The following is a 24,329-nucleotide window of genomic DNA, read 5'->3' on the forward strand; positions in this document are numbered from 1 at the left end:
TGGCTGCAGTGCCAGTCCCGTCTGTCCCCAGCTGGTCAGGGAAGGATGCCGTGGTTCTGGGAACAGAGGTGTGTTATTCCTGCTTTCCTACAGGTGAAGAGTGGAAACCAGGGTCGGTTACAGGAGCTATGAGTGAGCGAGGAATTCCATTCCAGCTGTGTGTCCCACTTGTTGTAAGGACAGAGCAAGCAGATGGGCAAATAAATCTGTAGGCAGGAGTAGAACCAAACCAAACTTGTGGTTTTCAAATGTAGAAAGCCAAACTCTTCACATTTGGGTTATTTAAGAAGCTGTCAACTTCTGAATGATCATAGGAGTAAAATCTGTGTATTAACTCTTCAGGCCATGCTTTCATCCTTAGTTTTTCAGTGCTAGAGGGTTAGAGAAATCTTTTTTTATATTAAGCAACATAATTATCTGAGATAAACTACTCAACAGTTCAGAAAGCTTTCTTTGTGCAAGACTGGTTGTGTGTGTGTGTGTTTTAAGAGTTCAGGGCCTGTGTGTTTACTGAAAATTAATAGAAGTACTGGCTTAAAAAGCAGTCGGAGAAGCTACTACTGGATAGTACTGCAATTTCCCCCCAAAATTTTAAGCTACTTTTAAAAAAAGGAGTGTGAACACTAAGAGACTTTATGGACAGCAGTGGCCAGGTTGTGTTCATGCTTCGATGGAGAAGGTAAATTAAGATCTAAATTAGAGCTTACAGGGCAGTGCATGGATTTCTTCCCTACGCCCAAGTAGTCAGGGCTTGTTTTGCACAGGGGCGGAGGAGCGAGCGTTGTTACAATCGTACTTGGAGCTCCATGAAGATAGTGCTGTAATGGAGAGTTTTCAGCAGATTCTGTTCTTGACTGTACCAGGAAAGGTGTTGGTCCCAGTATGTCAACATGTGTTGCCTCTTGTTGGCTCATTTTTCTTTTCTAAGAACATAATGAACCTTGTAAGTCTGTTGCATTAAAGATGTACAAATACAAATGGAACCTGCTCTGATATAGGACACTTAAATAAACAATCAGCTGATGTCAGATTTGAATTTGTTTCAGTTATTTCATATTTAACTAAGTTTTCCATTACAAGCAGAAGAACTACGTGCGTGTGTTGGGTGCAGGAGAAACTACAGAGCTGGTTTGCTTCCATTATTGACCTTCACCTGCCATTTTTGCTGGGGTAGGTCCTGCAGCTACTGCTGCTGTTAAGATTCAGATTATCTAAATAAAGGATACAGGGAGTAAACATAAACCAAAAGAAAAGCACGTTTACAAAATTATTGAAAAACATTTATTATACTTAAATTGAAATGTGTACATCTTATTAAAAAACAAAAGCAATTTGCTGGTGCCATAATTTAATTCCAATTTCATGTGAGCTGGACAAACTACTGTACAACTTTCAATAGTCTTTAAAATTAGATATTTGGATACTTTCCAATCAAGGATTTTTCCACTTTTTATAAAACATTTGGATTTGATGATGGTGTGAGCTGAAAAGACACAAGTGTCAGTTCAAGAAAATACTAGGACCAAACAATACCCAAAGATGAAAAACTTATAGGCAGAAATGTTTAAGTACGTAAAATTTTACTTTCAGTGCAGAAAAAAAAAAAAAAAAGGAAAGAAACTCTAGCTTTGAGGAATTTAAATTTTCAAAATGCTACAGCTTTAAGAAGCTTTTCTGCTAAGCACATGAGCCAGTTATGAAAGAGAGAATGAAAAAAGAAATCAAAGTTGCTTTTTTAGGTGCTGTAGTAGTTGTTTACGTTGAACACTGCAGCAGAGAAAGCAAACTATTCCCAAGGTTTTTAAGCCAGAGATCAAGGCGGAACTTTGCAAAGGCAGAAAGTGACAGCTGCGAAACTGTCACTTCATCCCCTTTAGAAATATTCCCCTCTCAGTACCTACCCAGGTGAAACTCAGTGTTAGCACAGGAAATGCTGCGCTGTGTCTTCACAAGAAATAGTGAAACCAGTGAAAAAGCACATGGCCTGTTTGAAAGCAAAGCATTTGGTCGTGTTGAAGAGGCACTGTAACAGCTGTACAGCATGGGTCAGAGGGCGGAGAAAGGGCAACAGAGAAGGTAAGAAAGATACTTGTCCATAATAGCAAGTACAGCGAGGCCTTTACCTGCTGGGAAGGAGACTTACATGGTGTATATTTAGTGTTTCTGAAGCCATTTATTTGCTGTTGCTGCTGAAAGCTACGACAGCCCCATGGTGCCAGTGGGTCACCCTCCCTCATCAGCATAATTCCACTAAGTCATAAAAATCCACCTCTCACTGCTAGTATTTTTAAACCCACAATTTTACAAGCAAAGAGTTAAACTGCAGCAGTGCTCCGCAGAGAACCTAGGAAACTAAACATAAAGGATGCATAGGCAATTCATTTCCATTAAATTTGTTAAAGCAAAACACAATTACTTGGTACCCCACAGGATTTCTATTAATCCCTCTGATAAGGTACTGTTGCTAATGCAGTTTGCTGCATGCATATATTGCATCTGTCTGGGGCTTCTGAAAAGCCCTGTTCTGGCATTTACACTTCTTACATACACTCTTATACACAATTTACAGGGGAAGCTGTTTTGACAGCTTTACTCTCAAAGACCCGACAACCTGATCACTATCAGCTTAACTACTCGTCTCCACACAGATTAATATGTGCTCTGCTAACATCAAAAAATAAAACCAGCGTAAGGTACAAGCAGGTAACAGACAAACTGGCACAGAAAGGTAAATGCCCCCAAATAAGTTTACATTCATCTCCAACTGGATACAGAGAAGAGAGAAGCAACAAGTGCTTCGCTTCTGAAAGCTGCATCTACTGGCCATAATTCGCCTTATTTCAGGAAAGGGCAAGCACCTTTGCTTACATTGTCTCCCATGCCTGTACGTCAGCTGTCGTGGCATTACAACCTCTCATGAGGACACTTTGCTATGGCAGTGATAAGAAAGTTCACCTATCAAACAGCTCATTAGAAAGGTCATTTTGTGTTTTCAATATGAAACATCTTATACGGTGAAGTTAAGTTAGTTAGATCCTAAGGTTTTTGGATGATCTTCATAATCTTTAGGCAGGACTTCGTTCTGCGGTGGAGTAGCAAGTCTAGCAATTGTGTGACATCACTTCAAAATTATATGGAAGCCTTCACCATTTTCAGCTGAAAAAAAAGGAAAAAGGAAAAAAAAGTGTCAGCCTTTCATAAACAAGAACCATCAACACACCAGGCAACGCGCCAAAACATCCAAGTAGGGCCTTGGTTCTTACAGTGTAGACGTGCTTCATTACTACTGTGAACTATTAAACTCGAAACACGGAACACCAGTAACCTGCTGCTCAGACCAAACGCTTGAAGAAGAGCTAACTTTTAAAAATCACTTTGGTTTGCAGGGGTTTCTGAACTCCTCCTACTGCATGTTAAACCCACCTCGTCTGACAGTTAATACCACAGGAAGAAATTAACTTCTGCAAGACCAATACAAATCCCTCTGACAGTTAATACCACAGGAAGAAATGAAATTAACTTCTGCAAGACCAATACAAATCCTAAGTGTATGGTTTTAATCCTCTATTTTGTGATGCTCAGCCTTACACTAGAAAGTCAAATGGAAACTGTGTTTAAAAAAACCCAAACAACACAACCTGTGAATTTGCTGCTTAGAAGCCAGCAGTCCCACCACGAGGCTCACCAAGCGAGACTAACGGGTCTCTGACAATCACTAACCATGCGAAGAGATTTTATACTACACAGAACAGTTCATTTCAAGTTAGGATGCTGATAAAGTGAAGCAGACTTTAAAAATACAGCTCATCTACAGCAAAACCACAGCTCTTAACAATTAATTTCCTACTTCTGCTGAACAAACATCGTGATTGTTCAATTTGTTATTGGATCTTCAAAGTTGGGACAGTTTCTGTAGGTAAAATTTGCAGAGAGTCAAAGCTGTCCACTGATGACAGCGATTTCCTGGCACCTTTTACCAGAAATCAGGTGGGCTCCTAAGAAAGTGGGATGCACCTGAAGCGCCCGGCCTCTGAAAGGGAGACTCTGCCTCTACTCTGTGCTTCTGTTTGTTTGTGTTTGGGGTTTTTTTGCAACTCAGCCTTCTTTAGATCTGCCATTACTCTTTGCGTGGAGAATTTTTACTAGAATTGTATTCTGCTTTACTTTAAAGAAGGCTCTTTAGTAGAATAAACAATTTTGTTTTAGACTGCCAGAAAAGACACTGTACCTTTTATTGTGGTGAATAAGAAACAACTCTCATCTTGAAAGTTTTGAACCATCTAAAATTAAAAAAAAAAAAAAAGAAGAAGAAATAAAAGTTTTGAAACCCACCTGAGTGTGACCAATGCAAAAAATAAATACATCAAATAGTAAATAGAGCCTTTCAGAAGCAAGTCCTTATTTTTGGCTTTATTCAGCAAGTGACAAGTGCATCCCAAATTAAATTAAAATATATAACTGTCAAAATACTGTTTGTTAATCATGCAACAACCAGTTGGGAGCCTGTTACTGTTGGCTGTGTTTTGGAACTCTAAATATGTGTAGCAGATGCTTGAATAAGCCAAGTTCAACAGTATTTCCATGCTCCCTGCCTTTGGGCATGTTCCAAATAAATACAAACTAAGTAATTGCTGCAGCATCTCAGAACTACGGAGACTCGCTGCCTCTCTCTTTTTATGATCTGAATTTATTCAGGTAGAGGAAAAGCAACATTTGAAGGATCCTTCTGCTCATTTTAATGCAAAGGAAAAAATAGTCTAAATGTCAGAAAATACTAGGTGGCATTATCAAACGGAAAAACACAGTAATAAAGAAGCAAGCATAAGAAAATCCTCTGTTCTATTTAATTCCTAAATAGAATTTGTCAAGAGAATAAAATTTCCATTACCTGATCACTAACAAGAATGTGGATACCTGTGGGACCCTGTCTGTAAACCTGGTTGATCTGATGCAAAGGAATATTGAATGCCAAAGCGAGCTTGCGTGTGACTTCTGAGGCTGCCATTTCTTCTAAGTAGATTGCATGATAAACTGGGGAAAAAAAAAAATTAAAGCAGCATGGTACTAATTGATAACAAGGAACTATATGCAAAAAATCTGCATTTCTTTACACCCAGGCTTTAAAAAACTTTAAGAGTTCTAACCCTTTACTTTACTCTCCCCTGCTCTCACTAAGCAGCACGAACTGCCGTGACTTTTCTTTCAAGCTCAAGCTGTAAGCACACCTCTCGGACAAGGGAGAGGCGGCTACTGGCTCTGATACTGAAAGCAACTTCCCCATTTTTCCCTGTATCCTGCACAAAAAGGCACAATCACACCAAACAGCCCTAAACAGATCTCGAGAGAGTCACCTAGAGGGGAGCTGGGAAGGATTTCTGGAGTGTCTCAAAAGAAGCAGGTAATTCACCTGACTTAATTCTACTACACTGTTGCTTTAAATAGGGATATAGATTTTTTTTCTGTTTGTAAAGAAAGCCTTTCTCAACTGTCTGGACAAATTTCCCACAGATCATCTCGGAGCTGAAGGGTGGTGGGGAGGGAACACACCACCACAAACCAACAGAACAGTCAGAGAAAGTAGCTGTTCAGTTTAACGCTGTATTTACAGCTCTGTAGCTTTGCCCTTGGCAGCTCCACCTTTGCACATTCTTCTGTCCCAAACCAAAGGCTGAAGACATCCAGAGGGAAAATACGTATTGGACAAAGACAGAGTCCCATTTACAGATCCTCCTCCACCTCAATTCTTGCATGGAAAATACACAGCTACATATTACAGCAGCAGCCTCCACAGATGGCAGCTGGTTGGGCAGGGAGGTCTCTTCACTCAAAGCCAAGAGCAAGGAAAAAATAATTTCAAATAGCTCCATTCTCTTTACTTGTCAGATTGACATGAATTTACAATGAAACGTTAAGTTCCCACTTGTGTTGAAAGAACAGCTGCCTCTCTGGAAAATAATACTAAAATCATGAGCCCCTACACAGCTCGGCTGGTTTTCCATGTCCGAGCTCTACCTGTTTTATCAGTTGCACAGAAAATGACAGCAAAACCTACCTGAAAATGGGAAAGGATCCAAGTGGGTTTGTGCACGTAGATTTTACATGCACCTACGTTTATCTGGTTAACACCTTGGCTGTAACAACACAGCACAGGTAATTTGCGAGCTCCTTAATTAATTACTGGGTAACTACTGTTAGTTTTATCAATGGTCTGAAAATAAATCAATGATTTAACCTTGAGAAGTTTTACGGTTCTGTTCAGCCCGTGCAGTGATAAAACAACGATGCTGTTCTGAATACAACTTCCTGTGGTTTCCCTGTGCACCAAACCCAGAAATTCAGCCTCTTCACTTCTTTCTTCCTTCCCATCTCTCTCGTTTTAGACTTTCTAAGACACAGAAATTTGATGCTGAGAGACCCCGTACGCATCGTACCGTATATTGCACCGTTGCTGCTATCACCGTTGCCTGCCTCTTGTCTTTCCAGTTGCATGCTCCTTAATGGCTCCTGACAGACATAGATTGTTAAACGGGGTCTAACAGACCTGCAAGGCAAACAAACCACTTATCAGCTCTGGAAAATGTTACTTGCCCTGGAAATGCAGAAACTGGTCTGTCACAAATGTAGAGTGGCTGTGCCCCATGGGGTACCTGAAATGTTTTCTTTCACTGACTAAAAAAAAATTAATAGTAAGCAGTCTCGCAGATGCTACCACATTTTAACAAAATTTCAATCAATTTCAAGTGCCAACCTGCCTGTTGGAATCCTGGAACACAACTACTGAGGAACCAGGACAGTTCTTATAAAGGTCACTGGTAACCAGTACCCATTCCAGTCAGCATCAGAGACATCCGCTGGGATGCCGTCTGCCTCAGCACGCAACGCCTGCAACCTCAAAAGCCTTGGGTTCTTCTTAGCTGCCCTAAGTGAGAAATTCTTGTCTTGGCAACGAATCCATCTGTTTCCAAGAACCCGGCAGTGCCCAACTGCAGGGCTCCCAGCCTTACAGCCCACCTCTGAACTCGGCAGTGCCTGCACCCCAGCCAGGATCCGCCCTGAGGCGCCCACAGGAGGCTCCTCTTAAACATACAGCTGCCAGTTCCCGAGACAGCCTCCCAGGCATCGAGCCCCACACTGACACTGCAGGCCTGACACTCATCTCCCAGATCTCCCAGTTCCAAGGACAAGGGATTCTAGGAAATGACAGAACACAACCCACCCAACCTCACATTCAAGGTGTTACCTGGATTTCAGTGCATTATATAGCCGAATTCCATCGGCTGGACCACAGATTTGTACCAGATCTTCTCTTGTCAGCTTTAATAAATCAGCACCTGGAGAAACACGTGAGGATTTTACAAAGATTATTTTAGAACATCTATACTTTTTAAAATAAATTGTATGTTCATTTAAACCAAGAATAACAAGCTCCACCATTATAAAAATGGAATCCTGCAAACATGAACAAGCAGCAAAACTTAGAGTAGGCACCAGCTAACACTCAGGAAAACGAGTGGCTTTCCAAGAGTTGTTAGTTTCACTTGGTGCTGTCCACATCTTCAAGACAGTACTGAGGCTGCAAGGCACACAATTTCTGTGGAGACAGATGATGCTTCTATATCCAGACAATGGCTTAAATGACTCAAAGTTGTAACTGACACCCAGGTGAGTGTATTTTAAACACATGCAAAATACAGAGCAAAGATATTTGATGGTTTCTCGCTCAAGGAATCACAGAATCCCAGACTGGTTTGGGTTGGAAGGGACCTTAAAGCTCATCCAGTTCCAACCCCCCTGCCATCAGCAGGGACACCTCCCACTAGACCAGGTTGCTCAAAGCCTCATCCAACCTGGCCTTAAACACTTCCAGGGAGGAGCAGCCACAGCTTCCTTGGGCAACCTGTTCCAGTGTCTGACCACCCTCACAGTGAAAAACTTCTTCCTAATATCTAATCTAAACCTCCCCTCTTTCAGCTTAAACCCATTTCCCCTTGTTTTGCCATTAACTGCCCTTATGAAAAGTCCCTCCCCAGCTTTCTTGTAGCCCCTTCAGGTACTGGGAGGCCGCTATAAGATCTCCCCAGAGCCTTCTCTTCTCCAGGCTGAACAGCCCCAACTCTTTCAGCCTGTCCTCATAGGAGAGGTGCTCCAGCCCTCAGATCATCCTGGTGGCCTCCTCTGGAATCATCCCAGGCATTCAACTAAAGCATCACACCCTCTCTGCACTGAAGTTATTACAAGTAGGCTGGCATAACTACATCCATGTGGTCACATCAGCACAGCAGCAGCCTATGGAGAGAATCCAGGGTGTGGAATACTTCCATCCAAAAGCAGTAGGGTTTGTTCTGCTTTTTTTATAATTAATGCTGGGAATAAGTGATCTGTGAAATCAACTGCTTCCCAGAACATTTACTTTAGTAAATGAAGCTTCAAGAAAAGATACTAAGCAGATCTAAACACAAAATGGAGCAGCACAGGTGTCAACAAAGTAAACAACAGTACAGAAAACCAGTCACTGTAACAGATGAGGGGAAGAAGGGGAAAAAAAGAAGATTATCTGTGGAGCAGACTCCACATGGAGTCGGAATGCACAGGTGGAAGCCAACAAAAATAATTTGTCATCATACCCCGTATGTACTAGAATAAAAAAACCCACCACACCTGAAGAAATATAATTAAAAGCTACACTACACCTTTTGTTTCAAAGAAAATCTCTCAGGCAGTTAGTGTTTGACTTTGATAAACATATAAAGATAATGATGAAAAAGAAGAACTGCTTTAGAAGTTTTCCAAGAGTCTGTCAGAAATTTGGTACTAAAGTTCACTGAGAAAGCTTAGCAATCGCGATACAAGAAGCAAGGGGGTACAAGAAGGGTTTTAGGGTAAATTTGTACAAAATGCAACTAGAAAAAAATACCTTCCAATGCAAACTGAACATTTAATATGCAAATTAGCAAAGTACAATAAATAGCAATGCCATATTGGTTTTAGATAATTATTTTCCCCACACAGAAGTTGCTCACTAACACAAAGAAAGACTCTAATTAAAAAAGTAAACTATAGATACCTGAGAAATTTGAAAAAAGCCTTGTATAGGTAGAGAACCTATGCTTGAGCAACCATTGCTGAGTTTCCTGGATTGTGGCTGAAGGATGAAGCTGCTGTAAGAAACAAGATTGGATATGATAATTTAGGTATTTTAAAAAAACCCCAAACCATTGAAAAACCTCCCTCAGTTAAACACTTCCTCAGCACCTATTAAATTATGTATAAACTGAATGTTCTGTCACAAGTATACAAATATAGCCATGATCAATAGCAGAAAGTAAACACTCACCTCTCCAGATCCTTGAGAGGTTCCATCTCCTTGATGATTTGGGGATGAAGAATTGCTAAAGAGTAAAAAAAAAATTAAAAAGTAGTATTACTAGAGTTTTATTAAGCAAAATATTCAAGCATTGCTGAAAAATAACTTTAAATTCCCCAAACCAACATATATCACTATTGAAAGACAAATTTAATGCTGCACAGAGTGAAACCTGAGTTTAAACTAAGTTAAACTCAAGAGAAAGAGCATCCCACTTCTCTATGCAAGTCATCTGGCTCCAATCCTCTGTATTCCTTCCTAACTGGAGAAGCAGCTTTACCAGCAGTCACAGGAGTTATATGGCCACTTGTCTGTCTCAAAGGGTGACTGAGGTACTAAAATACAAGGCAGACAAGCCAGAAGTACACAGACCAGACAGTACCACTGTAAATCATTCCTTGATCGCTCAAGTGGAATTACAATAGTTTAATTAATGCCTCCATACAAAATGTTTCTTACCAATACAATTTCTGTTGGAAAGCTTGTAAAGATTATTGCTGGGATTTTTAATTGTAAATTATATTAACTGTGTATGAGAGGAGCAAAGACTGTTCTTACTGAAAAAAACCAAATGGTTTTCATGGGCAAGGACTAAATTAGAATAGTTAAAAGGTAAAGTATTTGCTATATTGCAAAGGACAAGAAGAAAAGTTTCCAACAATGCAAAGTGAGAACGAAAAGTGCTGATGCAGAAGTAATTACATTGTAACTGAATTACACAATGCAAGTGTCAAACTCAAATAATACTCAAATAGGTCAAAACAATCTCTCCTTTCTCAGTGGAATCAGAAAAGAGTTGCAAGCTCCTAGATTTACTCAGGAAACACTTCTGAATAAGCCTGATTTTAAAATGTTATCTTGAATTAGGATAGAGAGAAAAGAAACCTACCTGTCTGGGACACTGTAGGTATTATGTTGAGCAGAGGTAAAAGTTGGAGCAGGAGTAGGACTGTTGTTTACAAATGTTGTAGGAGTATCAGGCCATGGTGAGCACTGAAGATAAAGAATTAAAACTTAAGCTTCTCTTGGAAATACATTTTTTTTACTCTGATGCACAGTTGTTTCACTTAAAGGCAGGGTTTTTTTCCACACAGAATTTTGATCTGTAATTCCAAGTAAGGATTCCCTCCATCCCACACATTACATGCAGATACTCCAGGCAAAAATCAGTTTTGTTTTATCTTGTTCTTTCGAGAAGACTCTTATTTATACTGTCTTCTGTTAACAAAGTGAAGGTATTGGTGGTGGAACTGACAGAAGACCTGTTACAGATTACTCAGTGTAAAACAAACCAACCAACCAACCCACCCCAAGCCATCTGCTGAAAAAACTTCTTTCATCCTAATGAATGAATGAAGGGGCTGTTTCCACTGCAGGGATCGTGACTTCACCATCGGTGTTCAGCAATGGTGTGGAAAACTGTGACGTTAGATTTCACCTGGTGGATAAATTTAATGTATCTGCTCTGACAGCTGTTAAACACAAACGCAACTTTTTGGCAGAAATTTTGTGAGTTGAAAATTGGTGTTAATTTGCAGCAGGACTAAAGTGATGCTTACCATGTACTACCTTCCCCAAACTGCCTGGTAAACTGGAATTCTTATACATTAATTTAAGTCATCACAAGTATATTATGAGCCAGCTGTCCAATTTAGTCAGTCTTTTTTGGGTATTTTTTTTAAACCACCACGATAAAAGCCCTTCAAAATGAGACTAGCTTTTATTGTTTCCAGTACCATTGCAAATTCAGTATTTTAAAGAAAAATAAAAATCAAACAGATTTTGCTATATTCAAAGACAAACAGACAAGATTGAAACAAGCAAGTTGCCCAAGATAAAGTAAGCTAAGATGATGTCTGTTAAAACAACAGGATTTCTGATATACTTATCATGCATCAGCTAAATACCCTGTAAGGAAATTCCCAGTTACACCACAGCCTCACGGCACGGGGAGGAGGAGGGCGGGGAACTCACCAGAGTAAGTTACAAGTTCCCCAGCACGGCGCATACAATTTAAAAAAATTAATCTTGCATGCCAATAGCTTAAAAATTAGGAAATTCTTCATCTGAGATCTGATTCAAATCAGTATTTCGCTTGCCACTGCATACACACTGCCTCTGATTACAAAAAAAACCAAAGCCACCCTTTGGACGAGGAGCATCCACACAAAGCATGCTCTCCAGTGACCTCCTGCTGTTACCTGCTCTTCTTCCTACTCTGGATATTCCCATCTGTTCCCTCTCTTCTCAAGCTCATTTTAATGTTTATCTCAAGAATGCTGTATTACAACAGGTAGATAAAATAGTCCTTCATTCCCTAATTCTGTGGTCCAAAGCCAAAACTTTAAAATAGAAGCTCAACACAATCATATTAATTTTGTTCTTCTGAAGTAATTTTGAAAGCTTAATTAATTTTCTTGAATTTTCTGACATTCTCTCCCTAAATTTTAATGCAAGATATTTATCTGGGCACACAGATGCTGTCCATCCTTAGCCATTATTACATTACAAGATTCTGTTTAGCATATATTTAAATTCAGGGGTAGGGAAGAACACACTGGTGTCAGAGAACAGCTTTCTGAGCCATTCCCAAGGCATGTCCTGCAGTTACTGTTTCTGTCCTTCAAACTCAGCTGAAGCTGTTCACAAGAAAACTTGAGTTTAAAACGCAGGAAAGATGTGCATTTGAAATATTTAGAAAAAGAAAATCCCAACCCAAACCAAGTCACCTTTCTTCTATAAACACACTTTCCTGCCTTGTCTCCTCTTCCAGCAAAATTGTGGAAGGAAAAATGAGTGTCTGAGCACCGAGATACTTAATTCTGAAAGGCTCAAGGAACAAAAAAGCCTAACATAAAAAAAAAAGGCTACAATATATTCTCCAAGTGTCTTCTAGCAATTAGCCTGATCTGCTTATGCTGTTGGTATCACTCACATGCAGAACTGTCCCACACCTCACAAAAACATCACGTTCAGACACAGGAGGAGACAAATTCCTGGGTATCAAACCCACTAACACTGAGAAGACAAAGCAGGGATGTGCTTTCTAACATCCTGCATGATGATTCTGGACACTGGGGGGTTACGAGGGGAGTGGATCCCAGAAGAGTGCACAGGGTTCCCTGCTGCAGCCTTCCTTCAAACAGCAGCTGCCAGCAACAGAGCCCTGGACTCTGCAGACTGGTGGTCTGATCCATCAGGATATTTCTTCTATTCTTAAGCCCCAAACGCAGTTAACCGGAGGACATTCAGCAAGCTCATGATGCTAATACAGAAGTCCCTGGCCACTGGATATAAACTTAAAAGAAAAATGTCACTCTGTCACAAGGAAGCATCCAACTCTCTAATAAGCCATCACAGAACAGAACAAAGACTGGCATTATACCTTTACCTGTCATGAACAAGGAATATAGACGGGTAAACTTGCAAAGAAGCTGATGTGAGGTCTCAAGACTGTCCCCCATTACTAGCACACCGATACGATACCACTCATGCAACTGCATTCCAGACATGAGCCCTTTATTGCCAAACACGGATTAATTCTTGAAAAGGAGAAAATTATTTTGGCTTCAGATCTTTAACATTCTTCTGTGTAGGACATGAATGAAGTTATAAAGTGCTGACCAATGATTTTACTGAGTTAAAAAGGAAGACAGGAAATCTTTCTAACTATGTATGACCTTTTAAACTCAGGATATGTAGCATTTAAATGCAGAATGTTCCTGAAGTCTGAAGAATTGCAAAAACTCAAGTTATTCTAAGCCACTGTTGAATGTCATTTCCGTTCCTACTTCCAATCTACTCAAATCTGCCCAAGTTCATGCTTTACAAGACAGTAAAACTGAACTCTGGCAAAGAACCTCATGCTATATTGAAATACCAAATCAACATGACAACAAAACATTTATTCTCCAAATGAGGTTTATTCTACTCGGGCACACAGCATCATCTTTAGAGAACAGGGCAGCAACTCTATCACACATGGGACAGAGCTTTTTCAAGGAACCTATAAAATACAGGGTTCTTGCCCCAAACAACTGCAGCTGTTGTTGGCAAAAGCAAACAACTTCTGCTCATATACACTTAATTATTCTGAATGCAGAAGTAAATAAGTTATTCCCATAATGTGAAGTCACCCACATGTATCTGTACGGTACTGATACTGCTCTATGAAGTACAGATATACATGAGGAGAAATACTATATGCTTACATCACTAAATTAGTTTTGCCCCAGCTCCACTCCCTGACTCTCAGAGCCTCTAGAAGGTTTTATATTCTAAATTTAAGTCACTTACAGAGAATATTTAACTTCTGCACCAATCTTTCATGTTCCAATTTATTTCAAGGTTTATACCTGGAAATCTTCTAAATTCCATGTGCCCTATAATCAGCTCTATCTGCAAAAAAAAAATGACCATTTGACCAAGTTAATCAAATTGTAGCTTTATATATTCTAGCTTGTGACATATAATATATGCTAATATAAAAATCAACCAAGATGTTGCTTAAGAGAAAAAAGTGCAAAGATCTAACTATCACACTACAAATTTGTCTGCTTTTTCAAATTCAAAGCAGGGGAAAGAATCTGGTGTGGTTTTTTCTCTTCTTCCTTAGAGAAGCTCTAGCTTCTGTACATTTGGAAGAGAGGAAAAAATAAAGTGGTTCCTTCATAAAATGGGCCCTGGATGAAGGTCACCTATACATGAACATCTACTCTGAGGTCCAGAAGGCGGCGTTAAGTTTGTAGCCTTTTATCTCTACAGAAAAAAATCAATGCTCCACAGCACGAGAGAGAGTTTGTCTCAAGGAGCAGTTAACTACACGTCTGTCTGTCTGGAAAATACTGAGATAAACACTGCAGAAATTGCACTGAATGCACCAAAGTTTGAAATGTCAGATGAATAAAAATGAGTAATGGAAAAATGTATCTATCTGGTTCTCAGGAAAGGACAGAAGAGCAGAGCAGAATGACCATTCAGAAAGGAAGCTTCACCAAACTCTTTGTCTTGTGTTAGAATCCCGTATGAATTACATTGGAAAGAAAATATATTAGATTCAAAGTTTCCTGAAGAAAGCACAGTAAGAAACCAATCTGTCCAAATCAGATTGTGGCTAAGCTGGAAGAAATCATACAGGGGGTGGGGGGGGATTAAAAAAAAAAATAGACTGTCCTGGTTTCAAGGTGGTGTTTAGCTGCCTGCAAGGTTAAAATCACAACACAGAAATATTCAGCAAATAGAACACCAGGATCTTGGAGGGGCAAAATAAAAAAGCCAACGTACAAAATGAGATGCAAAAAAGCAAGGAGCAGAAAAGACAGTCTATATAATAGGTTAGGGGTAGGAGGAAGATAACAATACGCAGTTTTAAAAAGGAAGAGAACTACAGACTGGATCAACCTAAATTTCTGGGATTCAAGAAAATGTAACAAAAAAACTATTTCTGAGCATCTAGAGAGCAGCACTGGCTAATTAACAGCCAACACTCACAACTTTGTTGAGAAAAATACACTCCAAACAATCCTGTTTTCCTTCTGTAACAGAGCCACAGTTCCTAGCACATGTGAAGTACAAGAACCATCATAATATGTGTAACAGTGTCAATTCTCAAAAGCAGGTCTTTAGTTTTTGTGCCTGAGCCCCCCTGTGATGGCTGCACTGCAAACGCGGTACATTTCACCTGCAGGTATGAGGTAAGTCTGACAACAGCCAGACCTTCTGATGGCTACACTTGGGAAGGCAGATTTGCAAGGAGAGAACTGCTCTGAGCTGAACCATGTATCATTCCCTGTCTATATTTACAAGGCCCACAAGAATAAGCCTGTCTGGTGACAAGAGAAAAAGGCTGATGAGTTGGCCTTCAAGCTGTAGATCAGACATTCCTTTTCTAGGTCAAGCAAACAAGTTGTACACTCACACAGTTAAAAATAGTACTTAATAAATGTAGAGTGATTACCAAGGTTTCACTATGAATACTGCAAAAATAGTGCTTCATGGTATTTTTTTTTATAGGCGTGGTGATTTCTAATAATTCTGCTAATGATAAAAGTCATTGTCATGATGGAACAGGTTGTGTGTTAAATCTGCTAATGATACCAAGTTAGCAAGGCTGAAAGCATTTCATCCTACAGGAATAAAATTCAAAATGGTGTCAACAAACTGACCAAATGATCTCAAGATAGAATTGTATCACAGACAAAAGCAAAACAGAGACAGTCAGCTGCAAAATTAAGAGAAATGGAAAGCTGTACAGAGCTGTTATTCCAAATTAGCCTGTGGGTCATCCGTCCTCCCAAGCAAGAAGTGAAGAAAGAAACACACACTCTCATTTTTATCCTTTGGGAAAGGCATTAGAAGTCCAGCACAACCTGTCCTACCTCCGTTTTTCTTCACAGCAATTAAGGTAATGCTCCCATTCATAGAGGCCAAGAGATTGTTAAGAACAAGTTAAGACAACTTTCAGGTGTCATTTGGCTACAGTTTGTCCTACTCTGGACAAGGGATTTCTCATATTTTTAAAATACCTTTTTCTATTATTCTTCCTATAAGCAACAATCATTCAATGAAGTACTTATAACAACAGAAAGAGAAGAAAGCATGGGGGGAAAAAAAAGAAAAAAGTAGAAATCCCTCCAAGGACCAGCTTCAAAAGATGCTTCAGATGTGCTTAATAAGTGAAAGTGATAAAATCCTGTTTTCTCCTGTCTACACTGCCCTCCTCCTGGGCCATTTGGAACAAATAAAACAATGTCTGCACTGCCAAAGAATGCTAAAGGTGAGTCGTAAAAGAAACAGTAAAAAAAAAAACCAACCCAACAACCAAGAAAAGTAGAAGGTAAATATAGACAGCTCAGTGCTTATAGCAGTTTCAGGGGGCAAAAAAACCCTGTGAAGAACCCATCTTACATAATATTGCTTGTTCCCTTCCACCCAGTTACATGGCTTATAAACAACAAGAGGCATACACTGAGGTATTTTATAACCTAAACCTTACAATACATCACTTTCACAGACCATAAATACAAACTAAATAACATCTGAGGGATGAGAGTCAGATAGTCACTGCCTAAACAATGCTGGGAAAATAGCTGTCAGCACAATATGCCTGTTCAAAGAACAGTCAAATAATTGTCTTCCACAGTCACATCATTAATTGACATTTAAACTTGCCAAATGGAAGATGCAGGATTGTTTCTCATCTGAAAACTGTAAAGTCTCAATGATATTCAGCTTCAGAAACAGTATTTAAAATATCTAAAATGCTAACTGGTGACAAGAGGAGTGCACAGTATAAATGCTACATTCATTTGGGGGGCACATACAGGGTTAGTGTGCACATGTCACGATGATGTGGTGACTCTTCTGAATGGCATTAAACCTGCTTGGAGCACTATATGTAGATGGCTAAAGGAAAAATCAGTAACTAACGATCAACCATCTGCAACACTACATGGTATTTTAAAAATACTGATGTGCACGGAAACTTATATTGAATGTAAGTACAAATATGGAACAAAACACTAAATTTCACTGTTATTTCGCTGTTCTTGCTAATTACACACATACAGGAAAGCAAAAAGCTATTTCATTTAAAGGCACATAAATGGAAAGCTCTTGACTTTTACAAGTTACACAGTCCCTCTGCAACAGTTTTCAAGTGTTAGATTTAGGAAGGATTCCTTTGCTGAAAACAACCATGGACTAATTGGTATGCATAAAAGTGAATAAAATTAAGACACAGCAATCAAAATATTTTTACTTTATATAATGGAAGTTTCTCCTATATCTAACACTGCACAAGGTATCTTGCACAATGAAAAGGTAAGCAGAAGTCCCTTACACTGCCTCGCTTTGCCAGAGAATCACCGTAGTCTGCTGGCAAAGTCCGCTTGCTGGACTTTTTCTGCTCATGTTCAACTGCATCTTCAATTATAGGCTCAAGCCTCATCTGGACAAACACCAAAGATTTGGATCAATTTCTTTTCATTATACAGTGAGGAAAGATCTAAAAGCCTTTTAAAAAATTCTGAAACCTTTAGAAAACTGCATAGAACTCACTGATGTTTAAATAAAATGTGAAAACCTACTGAGGCTCTGGCCTTAAATTCAGTAATCTCCAAAAAATACACTCTGGAACTCAAATCTGGCAGATAATTAAATTATAGATTCCACCCCCCCCTCCTTTTTTTTTTTCTTTTCAAAAGCAAGGTTTTTAGATCTGTGCCAAAAGACTTGCCTTAGAGCTCAGTACAGTCAGTGTTCAATCTTAGTGTGTTTTAATACAAGCATCAATCGAGTATGTAAATGAAATTTTACTAAACAAAAACTTAAAATTTAATGTTGCTGTTCCCTGGACAAGTTTGTCAAATAAAAAGCTTATCTTTGTGTAGAACTCCTTCTTCCCCAGCCCTTCCAAGACTGCAGCTGAGTTATACACTGTATCTCTGTATTCTCTCCTCAGTTAAGCAGATGCAATTCTATTTTGTTACCTCTGTGAGAACTGTGGTGTCATATGAAGGCTGATACTTTTCTTTTTCATGTGCAGTTCGCTTTTCCATCTTTTCTCTGTCTGTTTTCTGTTTCCTGTCTGCTCCTTTTGGCTAAAAATGAACAGTTACATGAGCAAGAACACAGGTGGAGAATGGTTTTATAAGTGAAATCTGATCTCAGAAGTCAAGCAGTAATATAAACAGGTCCCCCATCTTTATGAGAGCTTCTGAGAGACTTATTTTATATTTTTAAATTTTATTTTATTATCTGTTTTCTACTGTTACCTTAAAAACTTTGATTTGACAACTGGCTGAATGCAGGTGATCTGTATATTCTCCATTTTCAGTCTGTTTAAAAGTGTCAACCTGAATCCTAAAAGGAACTCCTTTCTCTCCTCCATGTTTACGAGGGGTAAATTCAGTGCTGATACAATGTACCTGGAAAAATGAACAACCAAACAAAAAGGACCCTCAGAAGTATTCTAGACACGCATTTTATTACGTGTTACCAACATCATATACATTTTCTAAGGACAAGTAACAAATTACTCAGCCTATCTGAGGACCAAGCTGCCTGACTAATGTTTCATTCCTTTTCATGCCCATATGCAAACCAAGCCAAAACCATTACATTTTAGCTGACAGGGAAGAGGGGAAACAAGTGTGTCACCAAAATCTCTCCCAAAAGCAGAAGTCATTAAAGATTCTTATTGAATGAGAACTTGCAGGATATTAAGAAAAATGTGTGTGGATGACAACTACTTCTATCGTGAATATAACAAAAACGTTTTCAGGATGCTATTGTTCAATGCATTATAGCTAGGATAAACTTCAGATTTACTTATAATAAATATTACCAAAGCCACAGAAGGTCACTGACTGGGAGGGTTTTTAACTGCATGTGAAATCAGCCTATTTTCAAATACGCCCAACTTCCTATAAAAGTCAGGAGACTTCTTAACCCATATGTAATTGCCTCAAGTGCTCCATCAGCCTAAAGACTGGGTTCATAAACTAGAAATACCCCTAAAAGATATCCAAGGAGAAAATCAGCGTAACAGAAAAAGTTACAATGAATCTCATTAGACAGTGCTCCCCATTTTTTTTTGCTTCCTTATGGCATTTTAAGTGGGCCAAGCAGGATGGATAATGGCATACCTTGCACTCTCAATGACTACAGTACTATCTTTTTATTTCCTGTGGCCATCAACACAGAGAACCACAGACTGGAAAGTGAAGCTTTCAGTGTAGTCAGTGCCACTATGCTGTGTTTTCTAGCCTTTAAATAAGTGAACTTTACTTGCATAATAAGAATCAGTTCAATTTTTGCTCACTCTCTCACCACTTCTAAGGAACTGAACAAACAAAAATATTCAATACTTTATCTCTCACTTCTTCAAGGAGACTATTTTTTAGTACTTGTGTAATTCTCACTAAAAATGTCTTCAGCTGCACCTGATCAAAGTTAATTTACTGACAATGTGGAATTTAATCTATTTTAGCAGCCTCAGTAAGAAATTCTGCTATTCAAACTTTATACTTTTTCTCCGTAATAAAAACAGAGCTGAGACAAAAGTAAGCTAAAAATTCCAATGCAAAACCAAACATTCTATCTAAATTATTTCCAGAGAAAGCCCTGAATATCAAATACATAAATAATAAAAATCCTCCTCCAAGGAAGCCTAGTGCCATAGTAAGAAATGTCTTTGAACATCTGATTTAAAACTCTGGAGCACATTAATTTTCATTTTGTACCCTCAAGCCAAGCCTCTGCTGAAGCTCACCACTGGAAGAGTGGGCCTCTCTACTAAAAACCACACAAAAAAGTAGTGACAGTTATTTAGAGGGTTAAAAACTAATTCTAATACTCCATATAATTAAACATTTTAACCATGGCAGCTTTCTGCAAAGAGCCTTTTGAAAGCTTTTTATTTAAATTGTTTTTAAAAGATGCTTTTATAAACTGGGAAACTAGGAAACCTTCTAGAACTACCAGTTGCTATGAACCTGTGCTTTTTACAAAGCTGGTATTTAATGGCCATCCCACAAATAAGAAATCAAGAAGTTTCATAGTGCAAATATACTACTGTTTGTGACCTGAAAGGCACCAAACACAAACATCCAGTCAAGTAAAGTTTCAAACCTGAATAAAAGCAGATGTACATTTTGTTGGATCCCACAAAAATTCAACTGCATTGAGCTGGCTTGGATTTGTCTTGATATCAATGACTCCAACAGACATTGGAATATCTACATTAAAATAAATAGTATATATTTTTAAAAAATTAATATTCCAGAAAAACACCAGAAATAAATTTTAATATAAGGTTATCAGCAGCAAACACAGGTAGGGTGAAAAAACGTTGGCTTTGGTGGCCTGGCCATTAGCCCAAAACATTTTCTGTGGACTAATCTGAAGGAATTTACTAGACAACATACAAAGTGCTCAGGGTTTGGAGGAGTTTTTTTGATTCCCCCCCCCCCCCCCCCCCCAGCTTGTGCAACAAAAATAGTTATGCAAAATAAAGAAACCATGTTGGTGTCATTTCCACAGTCTAATAAAGAAAGTTACTTTTGTCTGTGTTTTCCTAATTGCCATAATATTTTAAATCAGAATGATTACTAAATGTATAAGGCTGCAGAGTTGCTATCTCACTTCTGCAGCACTTAGAGGTTTAAAAGGCATGTGAAAGTGGTAAGAACATTTATATTCAAAATACAGACTATGACAAAGCAGCACATAAAACTGGTCTGTGCTTTTTCACCAGCTCTAGCATAAATGTAACCATGATCAATTTAAATTTGGCAACTGAATTTCATACAGTGGCAACAGATAAAACAATTATACCTAAATCAAGAAGTCTGTCCCCAGGGCGGTTCCACTTCCAACCTTCGAGCTGCTGGTGTTCTGTATATTGCAACCTTCTGTCATGGAACACAACTCTTATAATACTCTAACAAAGGAGAAAACAAGCATCTGATGAGCCACAAGGTTACTATATGTTTAGAAACAGCCTCAATATAAAGCACTAGAACATACCACAATAACCACAGTGCTGATAAGCACATATTTACATCAAAAAATTTGGCAACCATCAGTATCCCAAAATATTCAGGAACACAGAAATAGAACTGAGCAGCAGGAGATATTAAAAAATGTGGTAAAAATGCAAAAGAGAATGACACCTGACTGCATATTCTAAAGGTCAGTATGAATTACACGTGGTGAACTGAGCAACACTGACTGCACGGTATCAACATTGTGTAGGCAACACAGACTTATTTTAGAAAATAAACACCAAAGACCTAATTTACTCTGAAAAGTGATGAAAATAGCCAGACCATCGTTTTCACTGGGAATTTTGTGAGTTTCGTAGAAAAATTTAAAAATAAAATTAATAGAAAAATCCCTTCCTGATACTTATAAACCTATTTACAACAAATCTATTATTTTCATTACTAGTAAGAAGAAATAAACTTCCAAACTATTCCACCTATTCTAGCTGAAATATTAATGTAAAAATACTACGATATGATTAACTTTATTCAGCTAGAAGCAAATAGTCAACAAGACTTATTTTTGCAACCAGTCCTGCTACGACTGTTCTCTCAGTCATATTAGGGAAAGGTTTCTGTTCTGCTGCGTGAATGCACATGCAAAACTATTTGTTATACAGAAGGGAAAAAATTTTTATGCATGAATTGCTACTGAACAAACAAAACAGACAAGCTTTTAAAAAGTGTCATTTTTTACCATTAGTCTCCAGTCTCACTTGTATTAACAGTGGATAAAAGTGGTCAAAAAAACCCCAAAAACTTTTAAATGAAGTGGCTCCTCCAGCCACACTGCATTTCCTTGGTTTCACTTGGAAGATAACAGGAAGCACATGTGCATGCACACACACACACTGTGCCTTTTTCACTGCAAACTGGCAGGTTTGGAACTTGGAAATATCTGCAGCCACCTGCACCGACACAAAATGTCCTCTTTATGGAAATACTGGGATACAGTATTTAAGTATAATACTGGGATACTTCCATTTAAAATGGAAGTTTTGTTGATGCAGCATTACAATGCCTTGCTAGGATAACATTTACTTTTTTAAACTTTTACACTGCTTTGTCCTATTTTACCTACCAAATGGCTCATCACCAATATATGAACCTGTAAGATTACAGCAGAGATTTCCCAAAGCTACAAGGAAATAGCAACTACGGGGGGCAAAACAGTCAACATGCTCATTACAGCAAGTCAACATGCCAGGCCGTTAAAAGGTTTAATTACAGAACACACAAATCCCAGTTTTATACTTGTGCTTAACGCTTCCTGAAATTCTCTCTGAACAAGCACCCCACAGACAAGTAAGAACAAGGCATAGGACTGTATAAGCCAGCCAATGTTCACAAATTATACAGGCCAAAGTTGACAGGTGAAGGCTCAGCCTTCCACAGGCACATTGTTCTGGTGAACTTATCAGTACCACTATCAAAGTGCCTTTAATTGAAGTATTTTTCCTTCTTCCCCAACACATGATTAAGAGTTTTCAGAAAATTTAGTAAAACTGTCAGATGTTTATAAGAAAAGTCCATCTCCCTACCCTCCAGCAGTTCCTATAATGACCTGTACCATGAACTGGACATTTTTCAGTCTACCTCACTCTTATACTTTGTGCAGTATCTCAGATCCACAGTACCTTCTGCTAACATCAAAGCACAAGGAGACAAATCTGGAGTTAGGAACAGGAGCTCAGCTATGGAACAAACTGCTCAAGAAGCAGCAAAACTACAGCTATAGATGTATCTCCTATGTGCCACTATTCCATTGCTGCAAAATACATAGGCTGGCTCAACGTTCCTTCCATAACACCTATTCAGAAACATGCTCATAATAGGTCCACTTCTTTCTAAATGATCCTCTCGCTTCCTTCCACATCTCCTAATCCACTTGAAATGGAAAATGAAATGGCTCAGATGATGTTAAATACAAATCTACAGACAACTACGTATCTTAAGCTTTGCATAAAATAATTCAGTCTTCACTACGCACAAGGTAGTGCTGAGTATTCATATTCTGAGTGTTCATATTCTTCATATTCCTACTTTTTTTTTAAATATCCCTGGTCAATAGTCATTCTGAGCAGTGACAGCAGAAAAAAAAAATTCCATAAAATGTACAGTCTCTAGATTGAATTTCTCTCACCCAACTTTAGATACTTCAATTTGAGATCACTGTTACCACAGCTGCCTTTTACTCAGCAGAAAGACATGGGCACACTTAGTGGAGATTCACCTCATCTTAAAATAGATCAGACTGCAGACCTCATAAAGGGTACATGGAGCGATTGGCTCACCTTTAGTTACCTAAAACTACATGAAATCGACCCATTCAGAAATGGGGAAATGAATACACATAGATTCTTTTAATTTGTAGCAAACCTGAAATAAACCAACAAAACTAGGCATTAGGTTCCACTGTGCCTATTTTCTTTATTGCTCAGATTGGCTGATCCACCTTCCTCCGTGAATCAGAGTACAATAAAAGCTTAAAACCTCCTCTTTTCACATGCAGCCAGCTGGGGTTTGTTAGTAACACGATGTAGAGAAGAGCTCACCTTCACCAGTTTGCCATTGATCTCTGGTATGTCTCCAGCTTTTCGATTATCTAGCATCCGGATTTCATAGGACTGACCTTTAAAGAGAAAAAAGGTTGTATCAGTAGAAGAGTTGGAGCACAAAGCTATTCTGTGTTTAATGCACCTACACGAGCTACAAGTACACAGGAATCAGTACCTGAAAATTGGCTGAAGAGATTTTTATAACAAGGTTCACTTCACAGCACAGGAATTAATGGAACAAAATGGAACTTTCTGGTCTGTTTACAACTACACATACTTTCAAAGTTAAGCATTTCATTTTACATGAACTCTAAGTACTTGTTTCCCCTATTTTTTCCCCCACCTGAAGAAAAACTTTTCAAAGCTAAATTCCTTTATTTTTGAAACTGATGAAAGGCAACATATTGAGAACCACAGACTGGTCTTCTAAAACCAACTCTTGCAAAGGGTTTTTACACTCTTCATACAACATACCTACTATTCCCCCATGTTCAATTCTGCCCACGTAGCTGTTGCCTTTGTATGATTTGTAGGCTTTGTATCGTTTCAGAAATAAGCCTTTAAAAGAGCCAGTTACCAGCTATTTCAAACAGGTATGAGCAAATCTTCCCAGTGAATGGGATGAACTGTTGTACTTCGAAACAGACAAAACTCAAAGTAACTTATTTGAATTACGGGGATTTTTTTCCTTCTATGTATTCATTTGTAAAATCACATTTCCCTAATTAAAATATAGGACAAAATAGATTTCAAGAGATTCACTCAGATCAAGTGCAGTAAATTTATTACCTTTCACATTACCCTCCAAACTACCTTTATGCTCTAGTATTTACTACTTTTAAAAGGCATTTATTGGCTTTC

The 24,329-nt window shown here is 38.6% G+C and overlaps 1 protein-coding gene across 1 annotated transcript in view; it reads right to left on the reverse strand.

The window, feature by feature from the left end:
- Positions 1 to 2,258: 2,258 nt before the first annotated feature.
- Positions 2,259 to 24,329, reverse strand: part of UBP1 (upstream binding protein 1) — a 24,381-nt gene continuing 2,310 nt past the window's right edge. The window contains exons 2-15 of the mRNA XM_029084130.1: positions 23,466 to 23,610; positions 20,702 to 20,807; positions 19,997 to 20,103; positions 18,139 to 18,291; positions 17,854 to 17,964; positions 17,205 to 17,312; positions 10,254 to 10,357; positions 9,335 to 9,389; positions 9,065 to 9,158; positions 7,241 to 7,331; positions 6,432 to 6,541; positions 4,889 to 5,031; positions 4,229 to 4,280; positions 2,259 to 3,156 (exon numbers count right to left, since the gene is read on the reverse strand). Coding sequence (XP_028939963.1) covers positions 3,119 to 3,156; positions 4,229 to 4,280; positions 4,889 to 5,031; positions 6,432 to 6,541; positions 7,241 to 7,331; positions 9,065 to 9,158; positions 9,335 to 9,389; positions 10,254 to 10,357; positions 17,205 to 17,312; positions 17,854 to 17,964; positions 18,139 to 18,291; positions 19,997 to 20,103; positions 20,702 to 20,807; positions 23,466 to 23,610 — 1,417 coding nt within the window. The 3' untranslated portion in view covers positions 2,259 to 3,118. The remainder of the gene's footprint in view (positions 3,157 to 4,228; positions 4,281 to 4,888; positions 5,032 to 6,431; positions 6,542 to 7,240; positions 7,332 to 9,064; positions 9,159 to 9,334; positions 9,390 to 10,253; positions 10,358 to 17,204; positions 17,313 to 17,853; positions 17,965 to 18,138; positions 18,292 to 19,996; positions 20,104 to 20,701; positions 20,808 to 23,465; positions 23,611 to 24,329) is intronic.

The sequence above is a fragment of the Antrostomus carolinensis genome, unplaced genomic scaffold (genome assembly GCF_000700745.2).
Source record: "Antrostomus carolinensis isolate BGI_N321 unplaced genomic scaffold, ASM70074v2 scaffold6803, whole genome shotgun sequence".
In the NCBI taxonomy this organism is placed as follows: domain Eukaryota; kingdom Metazoa; phylum Chordata; class Aves; order Caprimulgiformes; family Caprimulgidae; genus Antrostomus; species Antrostomus carolinensis.